Source organism: Acanthisitta chloris, unplaced genomic scaffold (genome assembly GCF_000695815.1).
Source record: "Acanthisitta chloris isolate BGI_N310 unplaced genomic scaffold, ASM69581v1 scaffold11430, whole genome shotgun sequence".
NCBI lineage: Eukaryota > Metazoa > Chordata > Aves > Passeriformes > Acanthisittidae > Acanthisitta > Acanthisitta chloris.
Genome location: NW_008652225.1, coordinates 31,397 through 57,463, shown reverse-complemented (window position 1 = coordinate 57,463; position 26,067 = coordinate 31,397). Strand labels below are relative to the sequence as shown.

The window sequence follows — 26,067 nt, the reverse complement described above, 5'->3', positions numbered from 1 at the left end:
AGTGGCAGGTTAATGGTTGGACTGGATGATTTAAAGGTCTCCTCCCGCCTTGATGATTCTATGATTCTGTGAAATGCAGCATGACAGGTAACTGAACCCACTTCTGCATTGGTGTTGGGCAGAGTAAAGGCAGAAGCTCTGAAAGGGCTGCTAGGGACATTCCTGCCATGAGGGATGTGTGGGGCATGCACTGCTGCTGACAGCTGCCTGGACTCAGCTTTTTTCCCATGCAGTCGGAGGAAAGCTGGTCCAGCCTTGAGGAGCCTTGGCTGGAATTTAGAAGGCCTAAATTTAGGTTTCTGCTTTGATACAGGCTGCCTCTGGGACTGACTTTCCATGTCCTGCTGTCAGTCTGTTCCCCAAGTGGGTTTTATCCCACAGGGGTGCTGTGGAGTGTAATGCGTTAGAGATGATACTGCTTTAGGGTTACATTAAAGAATGTAAAATTACATTAAATATGTGTTAAAAATGTTCTGCTCTTAACAAAAGGAGACCTATGACACAAGTAGAAGTTGCTTACTTTGGTATTTTAAAACCATAAAGGTGTTGGGTTTGTTGTGTGTAACCTTTAGGGCAGACTCCTGGTCTCAATTCCTGAGTAAATGGCTCTCCTCTTCTCCAGCCCAGGTGATGGTGGGGAAATGCTTTGTGAAAAGTAGTCTTGCACAGTGATACCGTTGGCATGTCAAAATTAATCTGTAACTTCTGTGTATGTTTATTACAGGGTGGATGCTTGAGAGTGGAGGATAAGGTGCAAGTGTCTGGGACCGGTGGAATGGAGGCCTGACGTAGATGGAAAGATGGGTAAGAACTGGATTCACCTGAAGCAATTAATTTTCTGCAGCCTGTTAATTTTGGTTGGCCACCAAGGATGGCAATGGAGAGGGAGACACTGCTAAGATGGTCTGGCTGAATGTTATGTTGCTTTATAGGGTTTTTTCTTTTTGCATTTTAGTGGTGCCAAAGTTGGACAAATTTTGATCTTATTGTCAGTGTGATCTGGTGGAGTCTCTTTCCATGGTTGCCTTGTATTTCTGTGCAGAACATCTTCATTCTCTGTAGCTCTTCTCCCAAGGAATTGTCTGTTTCAACCAGAGCCTCAGTATATTGCTTTTCTAATTGGATTACTTCTGCTGGAGTAGCTGTATATCAGATGTGGTGCTGAGGTGGACTTTCGTAAAAGTGGAATTATTTATAGTTCTGGAGGTACATAATGATTTTTACCTTATCTCTAAAGATAAGAATTTTCTTCTAAGGCAAATTTATTGTCAGAAAGTGAGACCGCTTGGAACTAAGGGACTTTCAGTTTTAGCATGTGAATAATTGGATCAGTGCTGTTGTCTCACATGAGCAGGTAGTAAGTGTGAGAGCCTCAGCTCTCCTTCAGCTTCTCATGCCACTGGCCATCAAACTTATCACATTACTCTTGCAAAATCCCACCTTACTTGCAGGAAGACATTCATGTTCTGCTCCTGTGCTTGTAACCTGTCACACAGGTGGGACACAGCTGGAAGGGTTCCCTAGTGTCTTCCCATCCCTACTAAAGGACTCTGCAGGAGACATGCCTTACTGACAGCAGCACTGCTTGGTTTGGGATTCAGCCAGCATTTCATGCATTTATGAGCATGGCACAGTATGAGAAAACTCTCTGCAGAATGAACATTGACCAGAAAACCAATTCCAAAGTGGTCTACAAGCCATTTTGACAGCCAGGAGCAGTTCCAGCAGCTGTAGGGGTTTCTCTTCCTTTTCTTTGATTTTTCTGAAGAGAAAGCTCAGCAGATTGAAAAACAAGGCCAGGGGGTTCTGCCTCATAGGGGTGTCTGTGCTCAGTTGACATGTGGAGCTGATTGAGCTTGCTTTGTCCTCTTTCCTTTACCAGAAGAGGCAGGTTACAGAGGAGCCTAAATTCACCTCCTGAAATGGCTTCCTGACCTGGTGACTCAAAAAAGAAGAAAACATCTTGGGGGAGTCCTGGTTGAAGCTGAGCATTTCACTTGCACGTTTGCAGCATTTATACAAGTTCATCCAAAATTTTTCAGGGCTGGTTGAAATGCTACTTTAAAAAAGGAAAAAAAATAAAGGAGGTGGAGGAGGAATACTAGTGAATTTTAGAGATTGTTCTTATACACTGTAGAATCACAGAATCATAGAAGGGTTTGGGTTGGAAGAGACCTTAAACCTCATCTAGTTTTGACCCCCTGCCATGGGCAGGGACACTTTCCACTAGTCAGGTTACTCCAAGCCCCATCCAACCTGGCCTTTAACACCTCCAGGGATGGGTCATCCACAACTTGTCTTAGCAACCTGTGCCAGTGCCTCGCTATTCTCACACGGAAGAATTTCTTCCAAATAGACAATCTAAATCTGCCCTCTTTCAGTTTAAAGACATTTCCAGTTTATTTGTCACAACCTGCCCTCATAAAAAGTCTTGCTGAAAAGTGATTCAAAGTTTGATAGTGGTTTGAATTTTAAAAATGAAAAATTTGAAGCCACACCTTAACTCCCTTGTTTGTTCTCCCCATGCAGAAAGAAGTGTGGTGTTTACCCTTTCCTGGCTCTGTCTCTGTTCTTTTTGTTCTTTCTCTGTTACCTAGAAGAGAGATTTTGTGGGGAGAGAACTAATTTAAAGCTAAGTTAAAAAAACCAAAAAGGGAAGGGAAGAGCAGAGAAAGTCCAGACATGCTTCTGCAATATAAAGAATGACAAATTTCAGTTTAAGATCCCTGGTGAAAAACCCCAAAAGTTTTTAGAAACATTTTCACTTTGGAGGCAAAAGCCACTCCTTTGCCAATGCAATGTGGACTTTTTTAAAGAGGAAAGTTCAGGCTCTGAGCAGCAGTAAGGAAGGAGTTGCTGGCTCCAGTCCAGTTCTCAGCAGATTGTCAATTTGATGACTTCTTTTACAGAGAGTGTGTGATAGAACCTGTTCAAGGTGCCTTCAGCCTGCCAGCTGTGGAGATAATATGGATGCACTGAGGAAGCAGTAACTGTGGAGTACTTTAGTGGAGAGAGCAGCCTTTTCCAAGGCCCTGTGACTGTTTTTTGGGAATGTGAGCTGAATCAATAGTAGTCTCATGCAGGTTTGCAGTTCAGCTTGCACTTGTGTGTGGGTGGAAGGTGCTATTCATGTCTCCTCCAGATGGCATTGCATGGAGCAGTGCTATAGCTCATCACTAAACAGCATCTGCATCTCGGTTGGGACTTACTAGATCTGCCAGGCTGCATCCATAAGGATTCATGTTGTGGTCCTGAGTCTGGTCTGCGGCTTAACTGTCGGAGTGAGATGGATGAAATTATGTGTATCAGTGTCACTGAGTGGTGCTTGTTAGTTAAAGAATCGTTGCAACAGCTTTGCTGACACACAGAACTTCGGGCTAAATTTTGAGGGTTTATTAGTTTCACTTCTACCCCTCTTTCTTTTATATGTGTTTGTTTCCTCTACGCATTGAGATGAGGGAGCATTTCCAAGGGAAGTGCAGGGAATTTGCAGTCATGTCATTGAGTCTCTTCTCGTTACACCACAGAGGTCTGTTCCAGATCTACCTTTCCTCCTAAGATTCTATTTATAGTCTACTCAGCATCTCAGAGTTCAGCATAGGACTGTTCCCTCCTAGACACATTCTAGGGAAGTTGCATGACCTTGTCTGGAGACCACAAGACAGAAGTGGAGACTTCTGGCGTCTCCATGGGCTGCACCTCTGACATAGCAGCTTTGTTGTGTCATGCAGTGCGTGCACTAGCCCCGTGCAGCCATGGGATCCCAGGGCTGTTGCAAGTCCAAGACACTGTGTCTATGTGTGCCAGCTTGGGGCCACCTCTCCTGGAGGGTCTGAGACCTCTTTATAACGTGATTAAAATTAGCTGTGGACCAGCGAGTGCTTATGAGACTTCTAAAGATGCCCATGTCTCCAGTACAATATAGTGGAAAGACCATGGCCAACTGGAGTTAAAAATTGCTGCGTTTAAACATGACATCACAGTAAAAGTAATACTAAAAATCTGCAGACATTGGTAGGAAATGCACCAGCTTGTTCATTGCCTAACTTTCTATTCTTTTTGCTTAAACATGGTTTAAGTATTAATTGTGGTTATGAAATGCTGAGTGTGTGTGTGTGTTTCTGATAATAACTCCAGGAATGCTGATCTGTTCTGTTCAATGTATACATGGGTTCAATGTGCATATGTATAACTCAAAGATTTAGGTGTTTAGTACTTTGGAGTGAGTGTGTCTTGCTTGAGCAGAAAGGTTGTCGTAGGTGTGGGAGATGGGAGAATGATGCTTGTTTACAGTATTGCCTTGACAGTGGTGTGTCAGGAGAAGACAACTGCAGCTGGGCTGGTGGAAGCCACAGCAGCTTGCTGAAGGAGAAAGGGGCCTGTTTCTGGCCATTTAACCCAATTTGGTGGTTTTGGGGTGCTGTCAAAATGGAGAGAGCTGCCCGAGTTGGTGGGGGGAAAACAGACCAACTCTCCTTACATATAGGCATTGATGTCTCAACTCTCCCATGCTGTGTTTTCCTCATTCCTCAAGTGCTCTTCACTTCCTTATTGCTCTTAGCTTGCTCTTTGTATGCTGAGAGCTATCAAAGAAAATTTAATTCAGGTTGAATTGCGGCAGTTTATCTTATAATGAGACACATCAGACTTTCTAGCTCAGGTTTTGTTATTATCAAGAGGTGTCTGAGTTAAAAGGAGCCTGTGTCTCCTTCTCCCTGTCCTGGCATCGCACCCATTGCACCCAGGGCTTCAGCTTAGGGTCATGCCAGGTTCTTTGGGCACCTGGAAAATGCAGGGTTGGACCTGCATCGTCTCTGGGACATTGCAACCTTTGCTGCAGCAACAGGTTAGGAGTTCATGGACTCTGGGCTGTGGCTTTGAGCGCTGGCAGTAGCTGGGCTGGGAGGGAGGGAGGAAGAGTTTTTTATGAGCCTACAAATAACCTTCGAAGGTATTGGAGGCCGTCAGGGGAAATAACTTGCCAGCTACATTTCTTGCTGGATAAACATTTTTCTCCTTTCAAGTGTGCTCACGAGAGAGGTACAGGTTATGGGGAGAGGTAATATCTTTTATGAGACCAAAATGATAGAGGTGGAAAAAAACAGGCTGCCTTTTAGGCACATAAGCCCTTCTTTAGAAGGAACAAATGTTAAGCTTAGCAGGAAAACTGCCAGAAAAATTGGCTCAAGTTTAATTTAATTATGTTAATCCATTAAAGGAAAATTAGTGTCTGTGGAGCAAAGGGCAGAGTTAGCAAAAAGCTGTGAAAGTTTGTTGTGGGGTGAGAGAGAAACCAGTACCTGGTATCTTTGAAGTGGTGAGCAGTAGCAGAGCTACAGGCATGCAAAATTTTCTTAAATGTGGTTAATTTTGCTCTTTAAGGGTCTAGCTGCTGCTTGCAGCTCTCCTAGACTAACTTTAATCTGCAAAAGCAAATGAGAAGCAACAGGTTCGTCCAAGAGCAGTGTTAGGTTTACGGTTGTGCTCAGTGAAGGGTCTTTTCCAACCTAAATGATTCTAAGAGGCAGAGATTTAGCATGGCTTATCTTGCAGCAGTCTGTGCTTTAAGGGAAAGCCCTGACTCTTACTGTCCTATTCCTGTTGCTGCCTCCTGTCTTTGCCAGGGCTGCAACTGGGAGCCACCCAGTGTGGAAGCCTATTCAGGACTGGGAAGCCTTTGGCAACTGGAATGGTCAGTGCTGGGTTAAGTTTCTCTTTGGCAGTCTGTAGGGTAAATCCATGCTCTTTGGCTCACTTGGACTGGCTCTTTAAAGCTCTGCCATGCTTAGATGTCTTTATGAGCTTCAGTAGCATGGGATGTGATCTTGTCATTCCCTGCACTCCTCAGATGGGTTTGTGAACACCTGCCTGCTTCACAGCCAAGTTTAGAAGTGCTTAGAGGCAAAACAGCTCAACCAGTTAACACCTTCAGCAACGTGCCCAGGTGGTTGAGAAGACCAGTGGCATCCTGGCTTGTATCAGAAACAGCATGGCCAACAGCACTAGGGAAGTGATTGTCCCTCTGTACTCAACACTGGTGCAATACCTGAAACCCTGTGTTCAGTTTTGGGCCCTTCATTTCAAGAAGGACATTGAGGTGCTGAAATGTGTCCAGAGAAGGGCAGTGAAGTCAGTGAAAGTTCTGGAGCACAAGTCTCATGAGGAGTGGTTGAGGGAGCAGAGGTTTGTCCTGGAGAAAAGGAGGCTCAGGGGGGACCTTATCACTCTCTACCACTGCCTGAAAGGAGGTCCTAGTGAGGTGGGAGTTGGTCTCTTCTCCCAGGCAACTAGTGAGAGGACAAGGGGAAATGGCCTCAAGTTGCACCAGAGGAGGTTCAGGTTGGATATTAGGAAAAAGTTCCTCACTGAATGTGTGGTTAGGCATTGGATCAGGCTACCCAGGGCAGTGGTGGAGTCACCATCCCTGGAAGTATTTAAAAGATATGGCACTCAGGGACATGGCTTAGTGGTGGACTTGGCAGTGTTGGATTAATGGCTGGAATCGATGATCCTAAAGCTCTTTTCCAACCTAAATGATTCTATGATTAATTAGCCAAGAAAACACATTGTAGCCTGTGCTTTGGCAGTGCATGTGTGGGCATGGCCAAATTCCTCCATCCCCAGAGTGGCCTTGTCTGCTCTCATCGCAGGGAGCTGCACAGGAGATGGGGGAGCTGACTTGGGGCCTATGAGGTGCATGAACTAAGCAGGCAGCAAGCTGGCAATTCACTGTGGAAGGTCAGGGCAGGGCTTGAGTGCTGGTCTTGCTTAGCTGGCTAAATATAAAAATCGTCCAAGGAGCTTAGATCTTATCACAACTCCCAGTTTCGATGAGCACCCCCAGCCCTACATGGAGTGCTGGGTACTGGAGACTGGTTCAAGGCTCAGTGCCATGCTGCCCCCCTTTTGGCAGCAAAATGACACCTGCTGGGGCTGGAGAGGTGTTTGAGGGGTCACTGCTTAGAGAGGTGACAGGTATGACTGGCACAGCACGGTCCTGTCCTGTCCTGCAGGGCCATGTCACCCTACTGCAGCTGGGGCTGCCAGGCTGGCTGGGCCACACTGGCCCTATGGTGACAGGGTGTGGGGTCAGTCAGTAAGCACTGGAGAAGCACTGGAACCATTTCTGTCTCCAAAAATTGGTGTGTTTGTTATCAAACCATCACATCTCCTGCTCCAATATCCAAGCAGCTGTATGGGTGTGAGGGGCAGCAGCTGTTTTTCTCAGCCTTGTTTCTTCAGCAAATATTCCCCCACCAAATACCACCCAATTTTAAGCCAGACATTTGCCCCCTGAGACAAGGAAGGTTGAAGGATGTGAGGTGGCATGGCTAGACCTCACCAGGTTGTGTTCCTGTGCTGGGGGAAGCGACAGGCTGTGAGAAGGAGGGAAGAGGCTGGATTCTGTGCCCAAGCCTCTATCTGAAAGCCAGACAAGGATAAAGATTTTTGCCTGTCTCCAAGCTGTCCAGCTTGGGTACCCACCACAGTACAGCCTCTGAGCAGCTCTCGTCATCCTGTATCACCAGGGAGTTTATGTGGCCTCATCCCTGAGCTGGTTCACCCTGGTCCACCTGTCAGGAGGTTTCACGAGCTGTATCTGAGGGAAACATGGTTTCTTAGCTCGGGTTCACCATCCTTCATGTGTCTGGGGATGTACAGGGGACTTGTGGTGACAAGTGTGCATGGGGTTGGGGTCGTGGAGGAGAGCAGTATGTTGCAGAGCATGAGAAAGCTCTGGCAGTGGTTCTGATCCCGTGGAATTTTACTGCCTGTGGCACTTGTCAGAGGGAGTGGAGGGTTGTGGTGAACCACAAACATAACCTTGCTTTCCCTCCCTGCTGAGCTAAACCAAACACCTTTTGGATCCCGAGTCCTTTTCCATTGCAAAAGTCTCTGGGATGAGAGATGGTCGGCATTGTGCCACAGCTCTTCATACTTGTCAAGAGAAACTTCTTGTGTGATTTTTGGCTTAACTGCTGAAGCTCTTACGTGTGATAAAACTTGCCATTCTAAATGTTTTGGTTTTACTGTCTGCTGGGTACTGATCACTCGAGGTTTTAAGGGCATTGCTCTCACCTCTCCTAAACTGAGGTGCAGTTCCAGTGCCATTGCCTTTGTTGGTTTTTTTTTCCTGGGGAAATTCAGAAGGCAGTTGAAGTTCTTCATGATCTCACACCCTGAATCTCAGATACTTTGCACTGTAACATATGAATTTGTGCCAGTTTAGTCTCTTTTGTTGTTTTCTGAGTGCCCTTGTTAAGTGATTGGACTCTTACCATGCCTGTATTACGTTGGAGGTGTTTGCTTGTGTTCACGAGTATTTTGGGAACTGCTTGGGTCCTGTCACTGGTGATCAGATCTAGTTATATGTGACACACAGTTTTGCTAATTATAATTTTTAAAATAACTGGTTTAGCTTTTTTTTTTTCTTGCCCTTCCCCCAAGCCCATTCTTGAGCACTAATTTTTGTCTCCTTTTGCAAGGGGATGTAAAGGGAAGGGTTGTTTTTGATCCAGACAGGTTCTCCAATCTGTTGACTGTGCAATTTTGCCAATAGTCATATTGGGTCATCTGTGGGATAGCATGGAGTAGAGAGGGAATAGGAGGCATGAACTCAGCTTTACCACCAAGAAAAGGGTGTGAGAGATAGTATAACCATGCCCTAAACCCACAGATGTTCTATTGGGCATTTAGTGTGATGGACATCTGTGGTTGTCAGGAAATGTATTTCTAAAAACCCCAGAACCTGACAGCATTAGTTTTCTATGTGAGTTCGTGTCCCAAGCTTAAGACAGAGAGCAAACTCTTGCCAAGAAATCCTGTGTATCAGGAGGGTCTTTCCTCACTTCCTCCTGTATAATTGCTCTGTTCGACCTGCTGGGCTGTGCCCTGCCCTTGAGTCCTACACAGGGTGACCTTGGCATCCCTTGGGTGGGGTTGCAGGACAGAGGAGAACAGCAGCAGGATCCAGCTGCTGGCAAGCCTTTGCTAACTTGCAGAGGGAACGTGCTCTGCTGGTGAGTCTGCTGCAGTGTAATCTGGACTGGGGGAAGGGTAACTGGATAATTTTGCTCTTTATCAGATTCTGGACATGGCTTCAGACAGTGGCAAAATGCTCTGTACATGTGGGTTGAATTTACTTGGAGGGTTATCTGCATCTCTCACTGGATGGATGCATGCAGCAGTCTGTTTTGCCACAGGTCATTCACAGACAGCCCTTCTGAGGGGGGTAAGTTGCAGAACAGTATTTGTACCTTCCTGTGAGCATGTCTGAGTCCCTTCTTTACTTAAGGGCTTTTGTCATGGCCCAAGTCAGGCTCTGGAGCTTTTAGCTCACTAGTTTCCTTCCTAGTATTGACTGGGACAGTCACTGTGATGGTGTTTCCTTACTAATTGATTTCTTCTGTTTAAGAATCAGAATAAATTAGTTTGGAAAAGACCCTTAAGATCATCAAGTCCATGGTGTCTTGGTACCACCGCTGATATTTTGTGCATGAGGGCATCAATCAAACCTGTTTGATTGATGTTTGCAGGTATTGAAGAAGCCCCAAGTCCTGAGTTCCTCTTCATCTCCAAGCTTTTTTCCTCCTCTGGCTTTTGGAGAAAGGGCAGCATTTATCTTCACATGCAAGTTCTTTGATACCTGCTTTCACCTGGGCGAATGTTGTTTTGTTCCCTGGACAACAGGAAACCCAGAACTGGTCTGACATTGACCTTCTAGTGAAGGCAGTGGGCAGCCCAGGTGGCTGCTGGTCTGGTAGATGAGAACTTTCACTGTAACCTGTGGGGCAAGTTTGCTGTTACCCCATGCTCACACAATGAACAGAAATGAAAAGGTGCAGTGGCCATTGGGTGTTATGTGCTACTGTGATGTTCGCTCTGCTTTTCGTTAAAAAAAAATATAAAAAAAGCCAAACAACTGGGAAGAGCTGCAGAAATGATTACTCTAGTCAGAAGCTATGTGTTTCCATATAGTTAAATTAAGAAGTGTTAAAAGGGGATGGGATTGCAGTCCATGAATACCTGCAGAAGATGGAGACTGTATTCATAGAGGAACCTCTAACATCCAGACATATCAAGATCTAATGAGAAGAATACAAAGGAAACTATGCTCACTAGAATTCGGGTGTTTGTTACCCAGAGGTTATTGGAGTAAATGCTCTTCAAATGAAGATTTTCTGAACGGGACTATTTTGTGTGATTCCAGGACAGGATTGGGACACTGAGGCTGCTAAATGAATTTCTGTGACCTTTGTGTACAGCCAGGAAGGCAGATCGAGTTAAGTCCTTGCTGAATTTACGCACCATTAATGTATTTAGCTCTGACTGCAGACTTGTGTGGTCTTGAGCAAGACTTATGTCTGTCTCAGATTCCTGTCCATCAAATGAGACATAAAACCAGCTCGTCTCTCTTTCCATCTGACAGTGTAGATGAAAGTCCACCAGGACAGGGACTGCCCTTTGCAGGTACTGAGTGATGCTGAGGGAGTGAGTCGTGGCTTTCAGTTCAGGTTCCCTTTGAGTGCTAAATGTTGAATTCCAGTTGATCCAAAAATTGTGTATTTTCAAAAACCAGAGAAAATGAAATGCTGATGTCCTTCGCAGGCCAAAGTTTGGATTGTCAGTGTCATCGTCATGTGCTTCCATATTTCTTTTCACTATGTTTTATTATATTTCACTGTTTTTGTCACTATATATACAAAGTCTTGAATTTTGAAAGGACTTTTACTGAGTGTAACACTGTTTCTGTGAGGCTTCCCATCCTTTCTTCACCCCTTCTCAGCCTTCACAGAACTCTTCCCCCTGCCTGGGAATCTCCCCAGTGGTTGCATGGCCTTCTGGAGAGGCAATGCTGGGGATATGGAGGGTGCTGCTGGAGTTTACACAGCCACGATGGCTGGACTGGACCATCAGCACCATGGCTGCAAAAAGCACAGTGGGATCTTCAGTGACCACGAGTGGTCACGTCTGTGGTTTTTTTGCTGAAGCCAAGTGGAAGTGTATGTGAGAACATACGGCCCTGGAGCCTCACACTTCAGCCTTGATCGGGAATGACTCAAAGGACAAAATTCTTTCCTTCTGCAACGCGCAGATTTTTCCCCCACTCTTCCCAGCCCTAACTCTGCCTGCTGTGTGAGAGACTGAAATCAGAACTCACAATGTTTTACAGAACTCTGTTTTCCTTCTGCATCCTTTTCTGTGGGGTTCATCCAGCTGGTGCTTTTTTTTTTTCAGTGTTGATGGAAGCAGCTTCATGGAACTACCGTAAGCTGCCTCTTAGTAATGACCTATTAGTGAAGCCAACAATAACAGCACTGTCTAGACCATCTGAACACAGCTAAATTGTTCCTTTGTCCCTTCTTCATTTGCTTTCTCTCCTGACTCTTGAATTGTTTTGGGTGGTCCGTGTTGACCTTGAGGCTTTCTATTTCTCTCTTGCTTTTTTTGTTTGCTTCATGTTGAGCAGTGAACTCGCTGTACTAAGACTGAAACTCCAGGTTCCTCTCTTGCACGAGTGCTGGAACCAAAGCCACGTAGCAGCACTGGAGACATATCTGAAGGGCAGAGGGATGTGTCATCTTCTGGCTTCTTGATTTCACTCCGTAATTGATCTTGCCAAGTGCCGAGTGCCCTGGATTCACATTGTAGGTGCCTGGGACCCTTGTGAGTCTTAACACCTTACAGAACTGAAGACTTGATGAGTGAAGGAGGTACTCTGGTTTTGATCCTGCCAAAATGGATGAGTGTACTTTAATAAAAATATAAACCCAACCTTCGCATGTCCACTGTAACTCCACTGGTCATTCCTTCCTGGGAGTGCTCTTGGCTTACTACTTCTGTGGGTTCCTCTCCTCTGTGTGGCTGTGGATATTTCCCCCTACTCTCACATCTCTGGGAAATTAGTATCTTTGAGACATCCATTATTTTTGGTTAGAAGTGGTCTTTGGTTGGATGGGCTGGCAGCATGATAGAATGAGCTGTGTCACAGGAAGCTGTCTTAAAAAGCATGAGATTGGGGTGTTGGTGGGAAGTGGAGAAGAAAGAAAGGAGTTTCTTACAAAGGGAAATAGCTGAAAATAAAGGTAGAAGTGAGGATGGAAGAGACACTGGGGACAGAGGGACAGTACTAAATACAATTTATTTTTATGTTTCATTTTTGCTGTCTGCTTAATCAACTTTTCTTTGTCCTGATCTTCCATGGTAGAAATAATCCTGTTTAAATGTGTGCTGAGGTGAGAGCAGGCATCATTGTACAATTCATCCTGTCAGCCTACAGTACCTTAAGTGAATTTGTGCAAAATGGTGCAAGAGTGGAGCTGGGCCAGGAGCAAGAACCTGCTCATATTCCACAGAGGTTTCCATGGGCCTCCAAGTCCTTTTAGGCTCTGAGGATACTTCATTGGTGTTGTGCAACTCACAGCTGTTTTGCTCTGGAGCCATGGCAAAGCCTGGGAAGATGTTTGCTGTGCAGCCCCAGTGCTGCCTCCTCACGAGGCAAGAAAACTTGGATCTTGCCAGGGCTAAATAAGGAGAATGTGATCTTATGTGTTCCTTGGGCATGCAATTCCTGATGATTGGCATTTTGTCCCTGGGAGACCTGTCCATCCTTCACCCTCTCCTCACTGAAACCAAGGCAAACGGAGAGCAAGCAGCCTGTGACGCCCCTTTTTCTGGAAAGGCCTGGTAGTGGCATTTGGATTTAATTATCCAGTTAGCTTCAGTGCTTGTTTAAATTTTGACTGAACTGGCTGAGCTGGCTGCTTATTTCCATGGAACAAAGTTCTCCACCCTTCTTGGGAGTCAGCTTGGAGACCCCAAGAGCAGTAATTAGGATGGGCAAGAGATTTAGTCTGGAAAGCATCAGTCTCTGTGCAAAGCTGTCATGGAGAGGACTGGGAAGTGTTGGTTTTGCAACTGATGATGCAAATTGTGCTCCTGCTCAGAAGTTGCTTCAGAACACGGTGTGGGGGTTTTTGTTTTGAACAGTCGAGACTTTGGTCATAGTCTCTCTGAAATTGCAGCTCTCTTGGACTAAAAACACTGTAAAAAGCAGTTAAAAAATACTCAAGCACATAGAAATATGTTAGTTCAAGGAAATATTGTATTTCTGCTTATGCGTAAGTCGTGTTCTTACACGCTCCAGCAGCAGAAAACAAACATTCATACTCATATAGGAAGATGTTTTCTTCTCCTGTTTTGTAGCAGTGATGGCATGGATGTGTATTTTGGGTTTTTGACAAGTAACACTCATGGTTTATAATTTAAAATCTTCATATGCTCTTTTGCATCGACTTTTTAGTAGATGGAGGAACAAAGCTGCCAAGTTGACAGACAAATGCAAGAAATAGCTTCTCTTTCCTTTTTTTCCTTCATGTCTGATTCAGGTCAGCTGGAGCCCAGTTTTACACTAGTCATTCTAGGCTGAGGAAGTTGATGGTTGGGTATTTCTGAAAATTGGCTGAGTTTAACAAGTTACTGAAAGTGAGTGGATTCTCCTTGCTTTGCTATGTTGGGAGAGTTTGATGGACTTGGTGGACTTGGAAGACTGTGTAGATGGAGAAGCAAGACTCATTTATTGCTTTGAGAGCAATGCCATATAAACCAAACCTTTCCTAGACATTGGAAGCCCTTTCATGCTGAAGAAGACAGAAGTCCAAGGGAAATTGGCCTTCCTTGTGTTGTCATTCAGTAAACAACTTGTCACAAGTTAGTTTGAATACCCTGCCTTGGTGGCCAGCATGAGCCCCATGGAGTAGGATAGGTAGGAAGGACATCCAGATTTTCAGTACACCCTGCAGAGGCCATTTCCAATTGCAGCCTTGGTGCTTTGCAGGAATTCTCACTTCCAGTTTTCTTCTAGTGAAATTGCACTGCAGTCTCATGACTGTTGTCTATCCAAGTGACAAACCCAGCCCCTAGATCTCTCCTTCTTGGTGTCTTCAGTGATTACACGTGCTTGTCAGCCATCCTAGCAAAAACATGGTTCATGCAATTGCTCTCAGCTGTGTGGGTAATCCTCATGGATACCCATGGAATGTGGTGGGAGATCCTTGGGATGTGCTCTATGGGAAGCTTGGGCCAGCTCTTGGGAAATGCCAGGTCTTCCCCTTGGGCTGAATTGACAGTGTAGCTTAGTCACTCTAGAAAATTGGGAAGTTACTCTGTCATTGTTTGTCAGTTTACTGTTCTTTGTTATTATTATTGCTATTGACCTCCAACAAATCCTGCTGTCTCTCCCTGGGATCTCACAAGTTCTGGAATATACTTGCAGGACACTGGTGGATTAACCAGAGATGCATCTTCTGGACGATGTTGCCAGGCATAGCCAGGGAGGTTTGGAGGTGGGAGAGCAGTGGTGGAATGGGTGATTTGCTAGCAAAAGCCTAGTGCTGCCTCTGCCTGTTGAAGTCCTGTTTGCCTGTGACATTGTGGACTGTGTTTGTGTCAGGGAGTTCAGGAAACTTTTGTTGTCACTCGGGCTGGAAAAAAGAAAGGGGTGAGGGGCACTGGAGAGATTAGAGCTTTGGTGGAAAATTCCTGGAGGGCAGCGTAAGGGGGTTTTGTTTTTGTGGGTTTGTTTTAGCTTGTCCCTCCCCCCCTTTCCCTTCCCCTTCCACCAAAAAAAAAAAAAAAGGTGTTTTTTTTTTCCTTTTTTTTTCTCTTGTGTCAGTATTTCCTAGCACAAAATCTGTGTGGAAAACTGTGCTTGTCCCAGAGGTCCTTTAAAAAAACCCCTCAAATCAAAACAAACCAACAACAACAAAGGAAAAGCACCTCAAACCCAAACTATGGGGACATTCTTGGTGGTTTGGTTTTTTGTGTTTTTGTTTTTTTTTCTCCTGTATTAGAACTGAAAATTATCTTTTTCTGGAGTGTTTGCCTGTAGCATTTCAGGGTGTGCTCCCTGACATCCCTCCAGGAAAACATACCTGTGCTTTTATTAAGTAGGAATTGCACTTTAATGTACTTTGATATGAGTTTTATTATTTTATCATTTATATATTTAATATTGATATATAAATATCAGTTTATATATTAAATATGCATACACACACATTGCCTACAAAAAATGTAGGCATTTTTCCTAAAACCTGATGTAGGCATTTAAGCTCATTTCTGAGCTCTGAAATAGAAGTGATACTGGATTTTAAACATTTTCCCCGAGTTTTGCCCCTTACTTCTTTAACGAGATGGCTCTGGGTGCACAGCATGCAAGAGATCTTTTTTCACATTTTTTTTTTCACAGATTGACTCCTGCTAGAACCCAGCAGGAGGAGCAGGAAAAGAGGAATTTGATGCTGTATCTCAGCATGAGGATCCAGGACATGTACCTCTCTGGGGAAAGATCCTCAGTATTTGGGTCCAGTCCTGTCTGATTTCATATAATTTTTGTCATTTTTCACATATTTGTGGACTTTGAGCTAAATCTGCAGGCTGGCTTGGTGTAGGGGTGGTTCTATCCCTGGAGACACTGGGTTTTATACAAAATTTGTAGCTGTATTTGTATTTTTACAGTAATAGCTGCATGTGCCTAATATTTGCTCTGACTGTATCATGAACATGGAGTGTGCAGTGGATTCTCACACCCTCCTAAGGAGGGTGCCCTGCCCTAGATCTTGACAGGGTCCTTAGTGCTTTGTGGTTGGTATTTTGCAGTTTAATAATTCATAGCTGCTTTGAGGCCACAACCACAAATGTAGAAGTGTTGAAAAGGAAGAGATTGGTTTCAGATCAAATGAGTCCTTCAAAGTTCTCTAGTTACTGCAGAAATCAGAAATATCATGCAGGCTCTCGGTGTCTGTTTTCTATCCAGCATAGTTGAGTTTATCCCTTCTCATGAGTTCCTTGCCCTCTCCCATGGTTTCTCATTGCCTCTGGTTTTGAAAATCAGTTTTGGCTCTTGAGCATCTTTAATGAGGGGGCAGGAAAGGAGGAGACGAACTGTGGTGTACTCCATCACCTTCTGCCATGAGCCTTCTGGGTCCTGAAAGGTTTCTGTCCACTAGAGCACCACCTTACACCTCACAAACTGGATCCAGCCCCCTGGACAGTGCATCTGGAAGGGACATTAAAGATCAACTAAGTCCAACCCCCTGCCATGGGCTGGGACACCTTTCACCGGACCAGGTTGCTCCAAGCCCCATCCAACCTGGCCTTGAACACTTCCAGGGATGGAGCAGCCACAGCTTCTCTGGGAAACCTGTGCCAGTGCCTCACCTCCCTCTCAAGAAAGAATTTCTTCCTCATATCTAATCTAAACCTACTTTCTGTCAATTTAAAGCCATTCTCCTGTGTCCTATCACTACATGTCCTTGTCCTGAGTCCCTCTCCAGCTCCCTTGTAGAGCCTTCAGGTACTGGAAGGCTGCTGTAAGACCTAAGGATGTGTCTTACTTGTGATGAAGGAACCTGTATTTCCAAGACATGCTGGGTTGGGAGGGACTGGTGTAATCTTGGAATGCTGACCTTAACAGGAAGGCTTTTGAGTTGAAAGGTGTATTTGCAATGCCATCACTTTTACTCCACATTTCCAAGGGTGAGGTTGCCTTCGACACTTCAGCTGCCTCTTCTTCTTTTGCAGATGAAGAAGAAGCTCTGAACTCTATTATGAAGGATTTGGCAGCATTGGGCAAATGTGGGGGCCTGCTGGACAACAACAGGAATAAAAACAGTGTCCACACCAGCAAACAGGTAAGGCATTATTTGAGTCCACCCCAAGCTCCAGTAGATCAAAGAGCTGGGCATGGTGCTTGCCATGCTCGGAGAACAGAGTTTAAATGTTAAAACTGAAGTTAAGAAGTGCTGCAGGAGCTCAGTGCATCAGAAATAATATAATTTTACCAAGACATAAGCTTCAGGACCTCTTTTTGAAGAGCTGACAGAAGCTACATGCATCCCTGTATCCTAGGGGAGCAGTGGAGGAGCAGATGAAAAGCGTGATGCCCCAGTTTATTCACAAATACAGCAATAGAGTCTGAAACTGGTTTTAAATCTCAGAAGCCACCCTAAGGCACTTCTTCTGCTGTTTAGCACTGAAAGTAATAGAACTTATTACAGGCTGTGCAGCTTTAAGACTTGGATAAGTCAAATGTTTTCTATTGACAGTGTTGATGAAATGTAATATTTTTTATGTGCACATTTTGCTTCAGATATTTGAAAGACAGACTGCCAACTTTGAGCTGTAGACACCCAGGCTCTTTGGGGAGGAATAATGTCATTCTTATATAAAGTCTTTAATTATTAATTACTGGTGTTTATCTTTACGCTCCCAAACGCAAACATTTTGGCCTTGTTGCACATGCAGAGTTGTTTTGGTGAATAAAAATGTTGTCCCTTGAGCAATGTCAGAAATTATTTGCTGACATTGATATAATAGCTGAAGTGGATTTAGTCGCCTGTTTGTGTATGGAACAAGTACTATGTGAAAAAGAAAGTTGTGAAGAAAGAATTCACTTGTCAAAGTAGCAGGAAAAAAAGGGGAGAAAGAGGAAGCTGCTGGAGAAGCATGGGAGCAAATCCACTTGGAATTCCAGTTCTAGTGCTGTGGCTGAGAATAAGTTTGCAGTCAACTTTGCTGAATACCTAGCAAAGAAGAAAGCAAATTGCTGTTTACTGTCATCATGCATTTTTTAATGGCTCTTGTGCTACAAACAAAGGACTCTGGGTGCAGAGAGGAAAAATCCTTTCCCGAATCCCTCTAGACTTCCTAGACACATGCAGACGAAAACACGTGCGCACGTAGCATGTCTTGTTTCAAAGTGTGTCCTGGCGGTAGCAGCTGTCCAAGTTGAATCACTGGATTTGTGTTCAGCTCATGCTGAAGTAAGTCCAAGATGTTTACAGAACTGACCAGAGAAATTCAGAGCTGGCTCTCTGCAGCTGCAGGCGAAGCAGAAAACCCAGTGCAGCTTTGGATGGCTCCAAGGGCAACGTTTTCTGCAAGTTGGTGGGTGGGGGCCATACCAAGCCATTTCAGGTCGCTTTCAGGAGAGCAAGGCAAAGTCTTTAGGCTTCTCTTAAATAACATCTCTGTTTTGAACAATGAGGCAAAGTCCCTGCTGTCACTTTTGAGAACAGGGCTGCCAATGCTGCAGACACACAGTTAAACAGATAATTAGTCGAAAATAAGGAAAACAATAGTTTTCCTTGACTGAATTCCTGTCTGCAAAAGCTTCATAAAATTGATGTTTTGCAGTCAAGTTCATATCCACATCCACTCTGTATCTTCATTTATGAATCACCCACAGAGTTATGTCGTGCTCTGATATCAGCTTTAGAATTGTTGGCTGACACTTGTGTTTAATATTAGGAATCAAGCTTTCCTTTTTATTCCAACGTTAATGCTCAGGAAAACATTGCCTCCTTTATGATTTTTCTGGTTATCCATAAGTGGAGCAGCCGTAACTGCGTGCTCAGTGTTACTCAGAGCTCTGTCTCTGATGGAGGAGATGGGCATAGCCAGCATCCCGCTCTCCTCACGCATCCGGAGGAGAGGATTCAGACCAACAGGTCCCACGAGATGAAGGGCGTTGGAGGAGGCTGAATTGTTGCTTCACTAAATTGGACTTGCTGGAACAAGTCTGGCTCATGGGACGACGGAAGTCTGGTCTGTGAGATGGGGAGTGACCAAAGTAGGTGGAATTGGTGGGGACTTGTTTCATGTTTGCAGCTCAGAAACTTTTAATCAACTTGTTTGGGTCACTTTTAGGGTTTTTTTCCTTTGCTTTTGGGGACAAAAATTGATGTGGGGGAGAGATTGCTTTGGAAGTGCTGTTGTCATGCCAGTGATTTGTTTTTCCTTTGATAGTTGGTGTTGCCTTTTCTCTTTTTCATTTTTTTCCCTGTGGTCAGGTTGGCTGGTTTGGCTGAAGGATGCCGTGCATAGTCTCCCTCCTTAGAGAGAGGGAGTGAGGCATGAGGCATTTGAGTGCTAAAATGTCCTCTTGGTCATCTCATTCGTCTCATTGTTGGTGCCTCTTGTAAGGCCCTGCAGCAACATGCTCACATTGAAACACTTGGGTCTTGAAGTTCAGCTGTTAGATTAATAAAACTAATCTTTCTTTTTCTGTGGAAGAATGTTTTTCTGAGGCATGGGAATCCTTTAGTCAGAGTTCCAAATTTCCACTGAAAACCACTTTTGAACAAGAATGTGTTGGCTAACTAGCCTGTTCTTTATGGCTTGCAGCAGATTTTTTTGTCCACAGAGAAACACAACCAAAGTGCTATCTCATTCCTGTCTCCTGGAGGGGTTCCTTAGTGATGTCTTGACAGAAGTGGGAATTTGAAGCCTGCCAGATTATATTCCTGGTAGGTCTGGGCCACACAAGAAAGGAATCTGTGGGTGGCATGTGCTACACAATATTTCTTCCCCAAAATATCGATAGTTTTGCTTCAGATCCTCATGAAGTGAGCATCCTTTGGCAAATTCCATAGAAATCTACGTTTTCTTAGTTTGCTTTCCTTACAAATGAGTTTAGGACTGAGGCTGAGTTTTTGGATGTGTAATGCCTCATGGTGAAACAAGCTGGAAATGAGAGCAACACAGTGCAGATGAGTTTGTGCCCTTAGATTTCTTGCCTGGGCTGCTGGCAGCAGATGTGATGGCTGAGTTGGAATCTGCTCAGTCTTGCTCAGGTGTGTTAGCCACCACGTTGTGCTGTCTCTCTGCCTTGGGAGAAGACTGGGAATAGGGATGGACATGGACACCCTCTTCCTTCAGCATGTGAATTAAAGTGGAGCTGTTCTTTGGGAACAGAGGGATCATCCTGACATTATTCCTAGTACAACCTCTGCACTATTTTTCCTGTTACTCCTTTTATCACTCCATTATTCCATGTACATTCTTTGGCATGGCTGGAAGGAATCCTTTCAGGCCATCTCCTGGACTGTACAAAAGAGAATTTTTTTATAGAAATGGCTCTGAAGGGGGGTAGGAGGAAACAGCAGAATGAAGATCTGCATTGTGATCAGTGAGGAGGAAGATAAATGGGATAATGGAAACTCCAAAGAATTAAGAAATCCTGAACAAAAGCATGGAGGAGAAAGGAGCAATTATATTAACATTTATTTTGCATCTGTCTATTTATGTGGACATCCACTCATCTATATAAATAGCACTTGGCAACTCTCAGTATGAAGTTGGTTGTCAGTGCTGCACTCTGGTGTAATGACATGGTGTTGGCGTGGGCCTCTGTCACAGCTGATGACAGCCAGGAGTTCCTTTGCCACCTTAATCCTGATGGCAAGTTCTCCCACGGCAATTAAATCCAATATTTATGAAAAACATTTTTCCGTGTACATCAAATGTCAGACTGACCTAAAAGCTGCTCTTTTAGTAAATTACCTTTGGACTCTCTACTCTTCTTGGCAAGTTGGATGCAGGACAAGGCTTGCTCATAACTCCAATAAAATACAGCTCATGTTCTAGGGCTCTCTGTTCATAGACCTTCAAGGAGCCTAAAAGAAGCTTGACTTTATCACTTCTGTTTTTACACTTGAGGAATATGACGGGGGTCCATAAAGATCACCTTGAAGATGAGAGTTTCTGTGAGGAGATTTTTCCATCTGGGGGCCAGAAACAAGGGACCAAGAGACAGCAGCACTAGCTGGGAAAGCCTTGGCTGGAGATGGCAAAGGCAGTGGAGTCCCAAGGATTTAAGAGGCTTCTGTGTCTGTGTGCAGAGCTGACTTGGGTGCGAAGAGGGTAATACCAATGAGAAATCCAGCTGGGAAAAAGCTATTCCCTGCCAGGTGGGTGGTTTTGGCTAAACACTTTGAAGCCTGTGATTTCTGCCGCTGTATAAACCAAAAACATCTATAACAGGGAGCAGTGAACCTTCTACACATCATCTTTTCACTGTCCTCTGAGCTGCTCTGTGCTGGACTTGCTTTTCCAGAGGAAAAAAATCTGTGAAGATCTGGGGGGACTAGGATATGTTGTACCTTCCACCCCCTGAAAGGAGAAGGGGGCAATCCCAGACAAACTCCTTTCTGTCTGATTGCTGAATAACCCAGAGTGCGTGGGGGTTCTGTGCAGATAATTCCTAATGACGCGGATTAGTCATCTCCTCTTGCGGTTTGGGGCTGCTCCAGCTGTCTGGCTGGTAACGAACGGCCCCTTGCGAAAAGCAGGGGGGAGCACAGAGCTGATGCAAACAGCTTGCAGGAGTCCCCTCAGCCTGGCCCTGCCGTGCTGATTTCTCCTGGCCAAAGCCAGAAGTTGAGGAGAAATCCCACCACTTTGTGGCTTTGTACGACGGGGTAACTAGAGCACTAGAGTCTGAACACTGCACAGCTCTGAGGGATTTTCTTATTGTTTCCTAATGCAACAAGTAGAAAATGAGAGAAGTGAAAATAATTCCTCTGATTACCCTCTGGCATGCAGAAGTAGGTGTCCTTCATTGCCTCTGTTTTGTCCAGTGGGGAAACTGAGGCAGAATAAGTGCCCAAGGTCTCGTGGGTGTGTAAGAGCAAAGTAGGACAAGAGCAAAGCCCTTCTTGGTGCAGCACTGAAGGGAAGAATCTGTGAAGATTTTTCCTGCCTTTCTTGACCACAAAAGGGTTAATGCTGAAGTCAGAGGCTTTGTCCCAGTTGGTTTGTGAGGCAGCCGTGGATTTGGGTGGAAGAAGTGATCCAAAGGCCCCATCCCTGTTGTGGGGTAAAGCTGTCCTCTGGTTAGATTTGACAAGAGCAGCTTTAAAGCAAGCCACAGAGGTGGGATCTGACCAGAATGCTGTTTCTGATGGCAGCTGAGTTTAGGGGGAGGAGAAGACATGATGGGGGAAGTCTTTGAATTTGGTGCTGGTGTGGGATTTTGCAGAGTGGCTGTTTTAGGTGCTTCAGCTCTCTGTGCCCTGCTAGCCCATGAGCAGGTGTGGAGGTGCAGGGCTGACTCCCCCACTGGCTCCTTGGTGGCATCAAGGCAATAGGGCAAGAGTGTCCCTGTGCCATCACACACCCTTCTTCACATGCATTGCTCAGCATGGACCCATACCCTGATTTGATCAACCCTCTGGGTGTTCAGCAGCAAGGGTGCTCAGCACCTTCTGTTCAGCCACTTCCATTTTAGGCCTAACTGCATGTTTTCCTGCTCTCTGTGTGTGCTTTTATTACAAACAGCAGTCAGTTCTTCAGGGATCTCTGTATAAGATCATGATTCACCTCATTTGGAAACACTTTTTCCATTTTTTTCCAATGTTTTCCTTAATCTAAACCAGCACATAGGGCTGCTTGCTCCAGCTCCGGGGGCTGAGCTTGGCCGAGCTCACCGGGGTACCTAGTCCCCAGCCAAGCAGGCAGAAGCAGTTGCCCCCTTTCTCCCCCAATTCCCATCAGCACTTCCTCTGAAGCTTGGCAGTTGTGGTCTGTTCTCTTTGTGAAATTAAAAGTTTTGAGGAAGGAGCTAAAAATACCTCAAGGAAAGCCTGGAAAGATGGTGCTGGGTTTGTGGCCACTGCGGTGGCTTTGCTTTTTCCTTTTGGAGGCAAATGGCAAGAAAGAGTAAAATACCATTTGTTAGCAGGGCTGGAGGAAATGCCAGCACAAGTATTTTGGAGAAGAAATTATTCTAGAAACGAAGGGAATGACTGTGGTATTTCCTGTCAAGAGTTGTCGCTTATTTTGTTTGCGTCGCAGCAGGGTCTGCAGGCGCCAGCCGAGGCCTGGGCTCCTCCGTGCCCCGTGTCGTACGGAAACGCATGTGGAGAGGGAAAGCTGCTCAGTACACACAGCCCAGGAGATCACACACCTAAACTTTGTGCTTGGCTCTGCCACTCTTCTGCTTTATAGAATGAATCACGGAATGGTTTGGTTTGGAAGGACCTTTAAAGTCCAACCCCTCTGCCGAGGGGAGGGACATCTTTCACTACATCAGGTTGCTCAAAGCCTTACCCAGCCTGGCCTTGAACACTTCCAGAGATGGGACAGCTTCTCTGGCCAGCCTCTTCCAGTGTCTCATAACCTCATCATAGAAAATTTCTTCCTTATTTCCAAACTAAATGTAGCCTCTTGCAGTTAAAAACTGTTGCCCTTGTCCAGTCACTACAAGACCTGGTAAAAAGTCTCTCTCCCTCTTATAAAGCCCCCTTTATATATTGAAATGCTGCAATCAGGTCTCCCTGGAGCTTTCTCCTCCCCAGGCTTTCCCTTCACAGCCTTAGACAAAGCACCTTGTGCCTTCATGCCTCAGTTTCCCTTGTTGGCTCCATTACCTGCATCAGCTCTCACAGTGCTCTGTGAAATCATTGCTGAAATGCTTTGCCTAGAGCTCCAGGGTTTAAGGCCTTTGGCTGGCCTTACCCCTCTCCTCCACTGTATTTAACACAAGCCCTTGGATGTCTTGGCTTGTTCTCCTACACCAGCTAATGACCTCTTGATTGAGGGAGAACAAGGCTGCCCTTAACCTCATTTGACATCTGATGGCAGGGAGGGTAAATAGCACAACTTGGATTGTGCAAGGGGAAGTCATGCTTGTCTTCATTCCTCATAAAACTGCAAAAGTGAGTGGGACCCAGCAGCCTCCAACACCCACACCTCTTCCACCTCAACATTTGCACATTGTATTGAGGTTCTTGCAGAGAAGGTGCTGGTCCTGCCTTCTCCTTCATTGTGCATTTGAGACACTGGGTGCAGGCTCATGTGCAATTTTGCTTCAGCACTTGGCAGTGCCCCAGACTCCCTGTGTAATCTCAAACCAGTTGCTTCAAACCAGATTTCCATGGGTGTAAAAAATCACAGCCTGCTCCAGCATTTAGGAAGTGCTTTGCATCCCTTGAGACTTCCTAGTACTCTGGGCACTGCCCACTTAATTTTTTTTTTGAAAAAGGAAAAAAGCACTTGTTGCTGATAGCAGTGATGAATTCAGTGTGAGCTGTGGGTCAAAAACATGAGCAAGCCAAGGGAAGCCTGAAAAATAAAACAGTAACCAACTTCTCAGACCGGTAAATATGTATTTATCTCTCATGCAAGTGCTTGTAAGCTTAAGGTCTTGATTTCTTTGAGGGAGGCAAGAGGTTAGTGTGTTTTATATTAAAAAAAAAGCTTATCTAATTAGGAAATGAAGTGGGTTTTCATTCCCCTGTTGCAGCTGCTGTGTTTGTGGCTCTGCTCAGCAGCAGAGCACAGCAGTGTGGGGCAGCTGGCGTCCTTCTGCTGGCTTTGGGCCATGGCACATCAGCCCTGTTGTTGATGTAGAAGAAAAGGATGCAGCAGGGTCGTGGCTCATTTTTTTTCATTTTCTTCTCCCTCTGGAGCTTTAGATGAGTGTTCTGACATTTTCCAGCCACAAGCTGTTTTTCAAAACTTATTTGTCTGTGAAATTTGTGTTGCTCAGCAGAACCAGGCAGCGTGTGCTATGTCCCAGCTCGGTGCAGTGTTCAGGGCTGCCCTGAAAGTGAAACCTGTGTTTTGAAAGGTTTCCTGCTGCGAGGCTGGAGCTGTGTGAGCTTTTCCCCTTCCACGTCCTGCTCCTTTGTAAGGAGAAACCTCAAAAGTGCCTTGCCCTGATTTTTTCTCTTACTTCAGAGAAAGGTTTTGTGGTGCTACATGCAGTGAGCCCACACTGGGCCAATTTACTGCCAGATCCAGGAGGGGTGGATGAGCCAGGCATGTTCAGAGAGACATGTGCAAATAAAAATTGGCATAAAAGAGCCTCTATGTTTTTTTCCAACAGAGCTAATCCAAGGTGGCATTCCCACCTGTATTTGCCTGTCTCTCTAGAATGATTTGGACCTCCAACACTAGCCTAGTTATGGTCATCTCTTCTGTTGAATTTTGGATTGGTTTAGGATTTATTTGGTCTTTTTACAAGTTGTGCCTGCTTCTAGAAATGAACCTGGAGTTTGCCCAAGCATTGTGGGTCTGGAGAACTGACTATAGACACTGAGGTGATGTAAGTGCCTGTTTAGCACAGGCCTGTAACACTGCTGGAGTGCCCCATTTGGTGACTGTCCCAGCACTGGTTCTTCCCAGCCCTTCCGGAAACACAGCAAATGCCACAAGCAGAGATGGAAAGGATGCATTTCTGGTGATCCAACATGTTTATCCTGAATCTCCTGGGTTTCTTTTTTTCATAAGATTTTCAACAGAATCGCCTCCAGCTTTGACTTCCTGCACTTCGGTGGGTGTTTGCAGAACTCGAGGAGCTGTCAGTTTAAAAATAAACCTAAGGGCACCCATCCAGCTTATTTTCCTCATTAGAAACAAAGCTGTTTCACTGTGGCTCTGCTTCCCCTCTGAGAGGATGGAAAGTGTGCCTTCACGCGCTGGCAGCCCAGGCCCAGAGATAAGTCCTTAGCTCAGGAAGGGCTGTCACCCACCCATTGGGGATTATCCCTGTGAAAGCCTTCTCTGGTGTTACACCTCAGAGGAAGGTGGCCAGCACTTATTTTTCTTGGTGGGAAGAAAACCTCTGTTTGAGGAGGCTAGTGTGCACTAGTGGGGGCAGAGCACTGGTTAACTGGGTAGACTAAAGGTGGTCTGGGAAGTAAAGAGAGTTTTGATCTGCCTCAGAGACCATCGGAAAGTCCTGGAATGATCTGAGGGATGCTAGAGGGATGCTTGGCTCAGGCTTAGTCTGAGAAGCTGAATGAATGAAAAGGCTCCTTGTGGTCTTGATTGCTGCTAAATATGTACAAATAGAGGACGGGAGAAGTGGCTTTTACTAGTCCCTGCACAGCTGTGCCCTGTCTGCCTGTGACTCTACTGGCTTTTCTTTGGGCAAATTTAGTGGTTCCTCCTGAGGTGAGCAATGGGTCAACCACCCCCTAGAAACACACGCACACTGTTGGCTTTTAAAATCCAGGACTGTCTCTCCACTTCCATTACAGGATGTTTGCTTTTACTTCTGAATTCTTTGCCCCAAATATTCCTGTGTTCTAGTAAAGATCCTCTGAGCCTTGCTTGTTGGATTTCCAACAGAAAGGTACTGGGGTAAAACCATGGGAACTGCTGAAGATGGAAAGGCATCAGACACTTAACATGTTGGCCTCTTTGATAATAGAGCCTTGTTCTGAACTGAGTTCAAAGCATTCACAATTTTCCACTTTTTGAAGCGTTTTATTAAAA

The 26,067-nt window shown here is 45.2% G+C and overlaps 1 protein-coding gene across 1 annotated transcript in view; it reads left to right on the top strand.

Annotated features, from left to right (window-relative positions):
* Positions 1-724: 724 nt before the first annotated feature.
* LOC103803986 (mitogen-activated protein kinase kinase kinase 3-like) overlaps positions 725-26,067 on the top strand; it is a gene marked incomplete at its 3' end in the record, with an annotated part of 56,733 nt that continues 31,390 nt past the window's right edge. Inside the window, exons 1-2 of the mRNA XM_009076571.1 lie at positions 725-804; positions 16,585-16,694. Of these exons, the coding sequence (XP_009074819.1) occupies positions 801-804; positions 16,585-16,694 (114 nt within the window). The remainder of the gene's footprint in view (positions 805-16,584; positions 16,695-26,067) is intronic.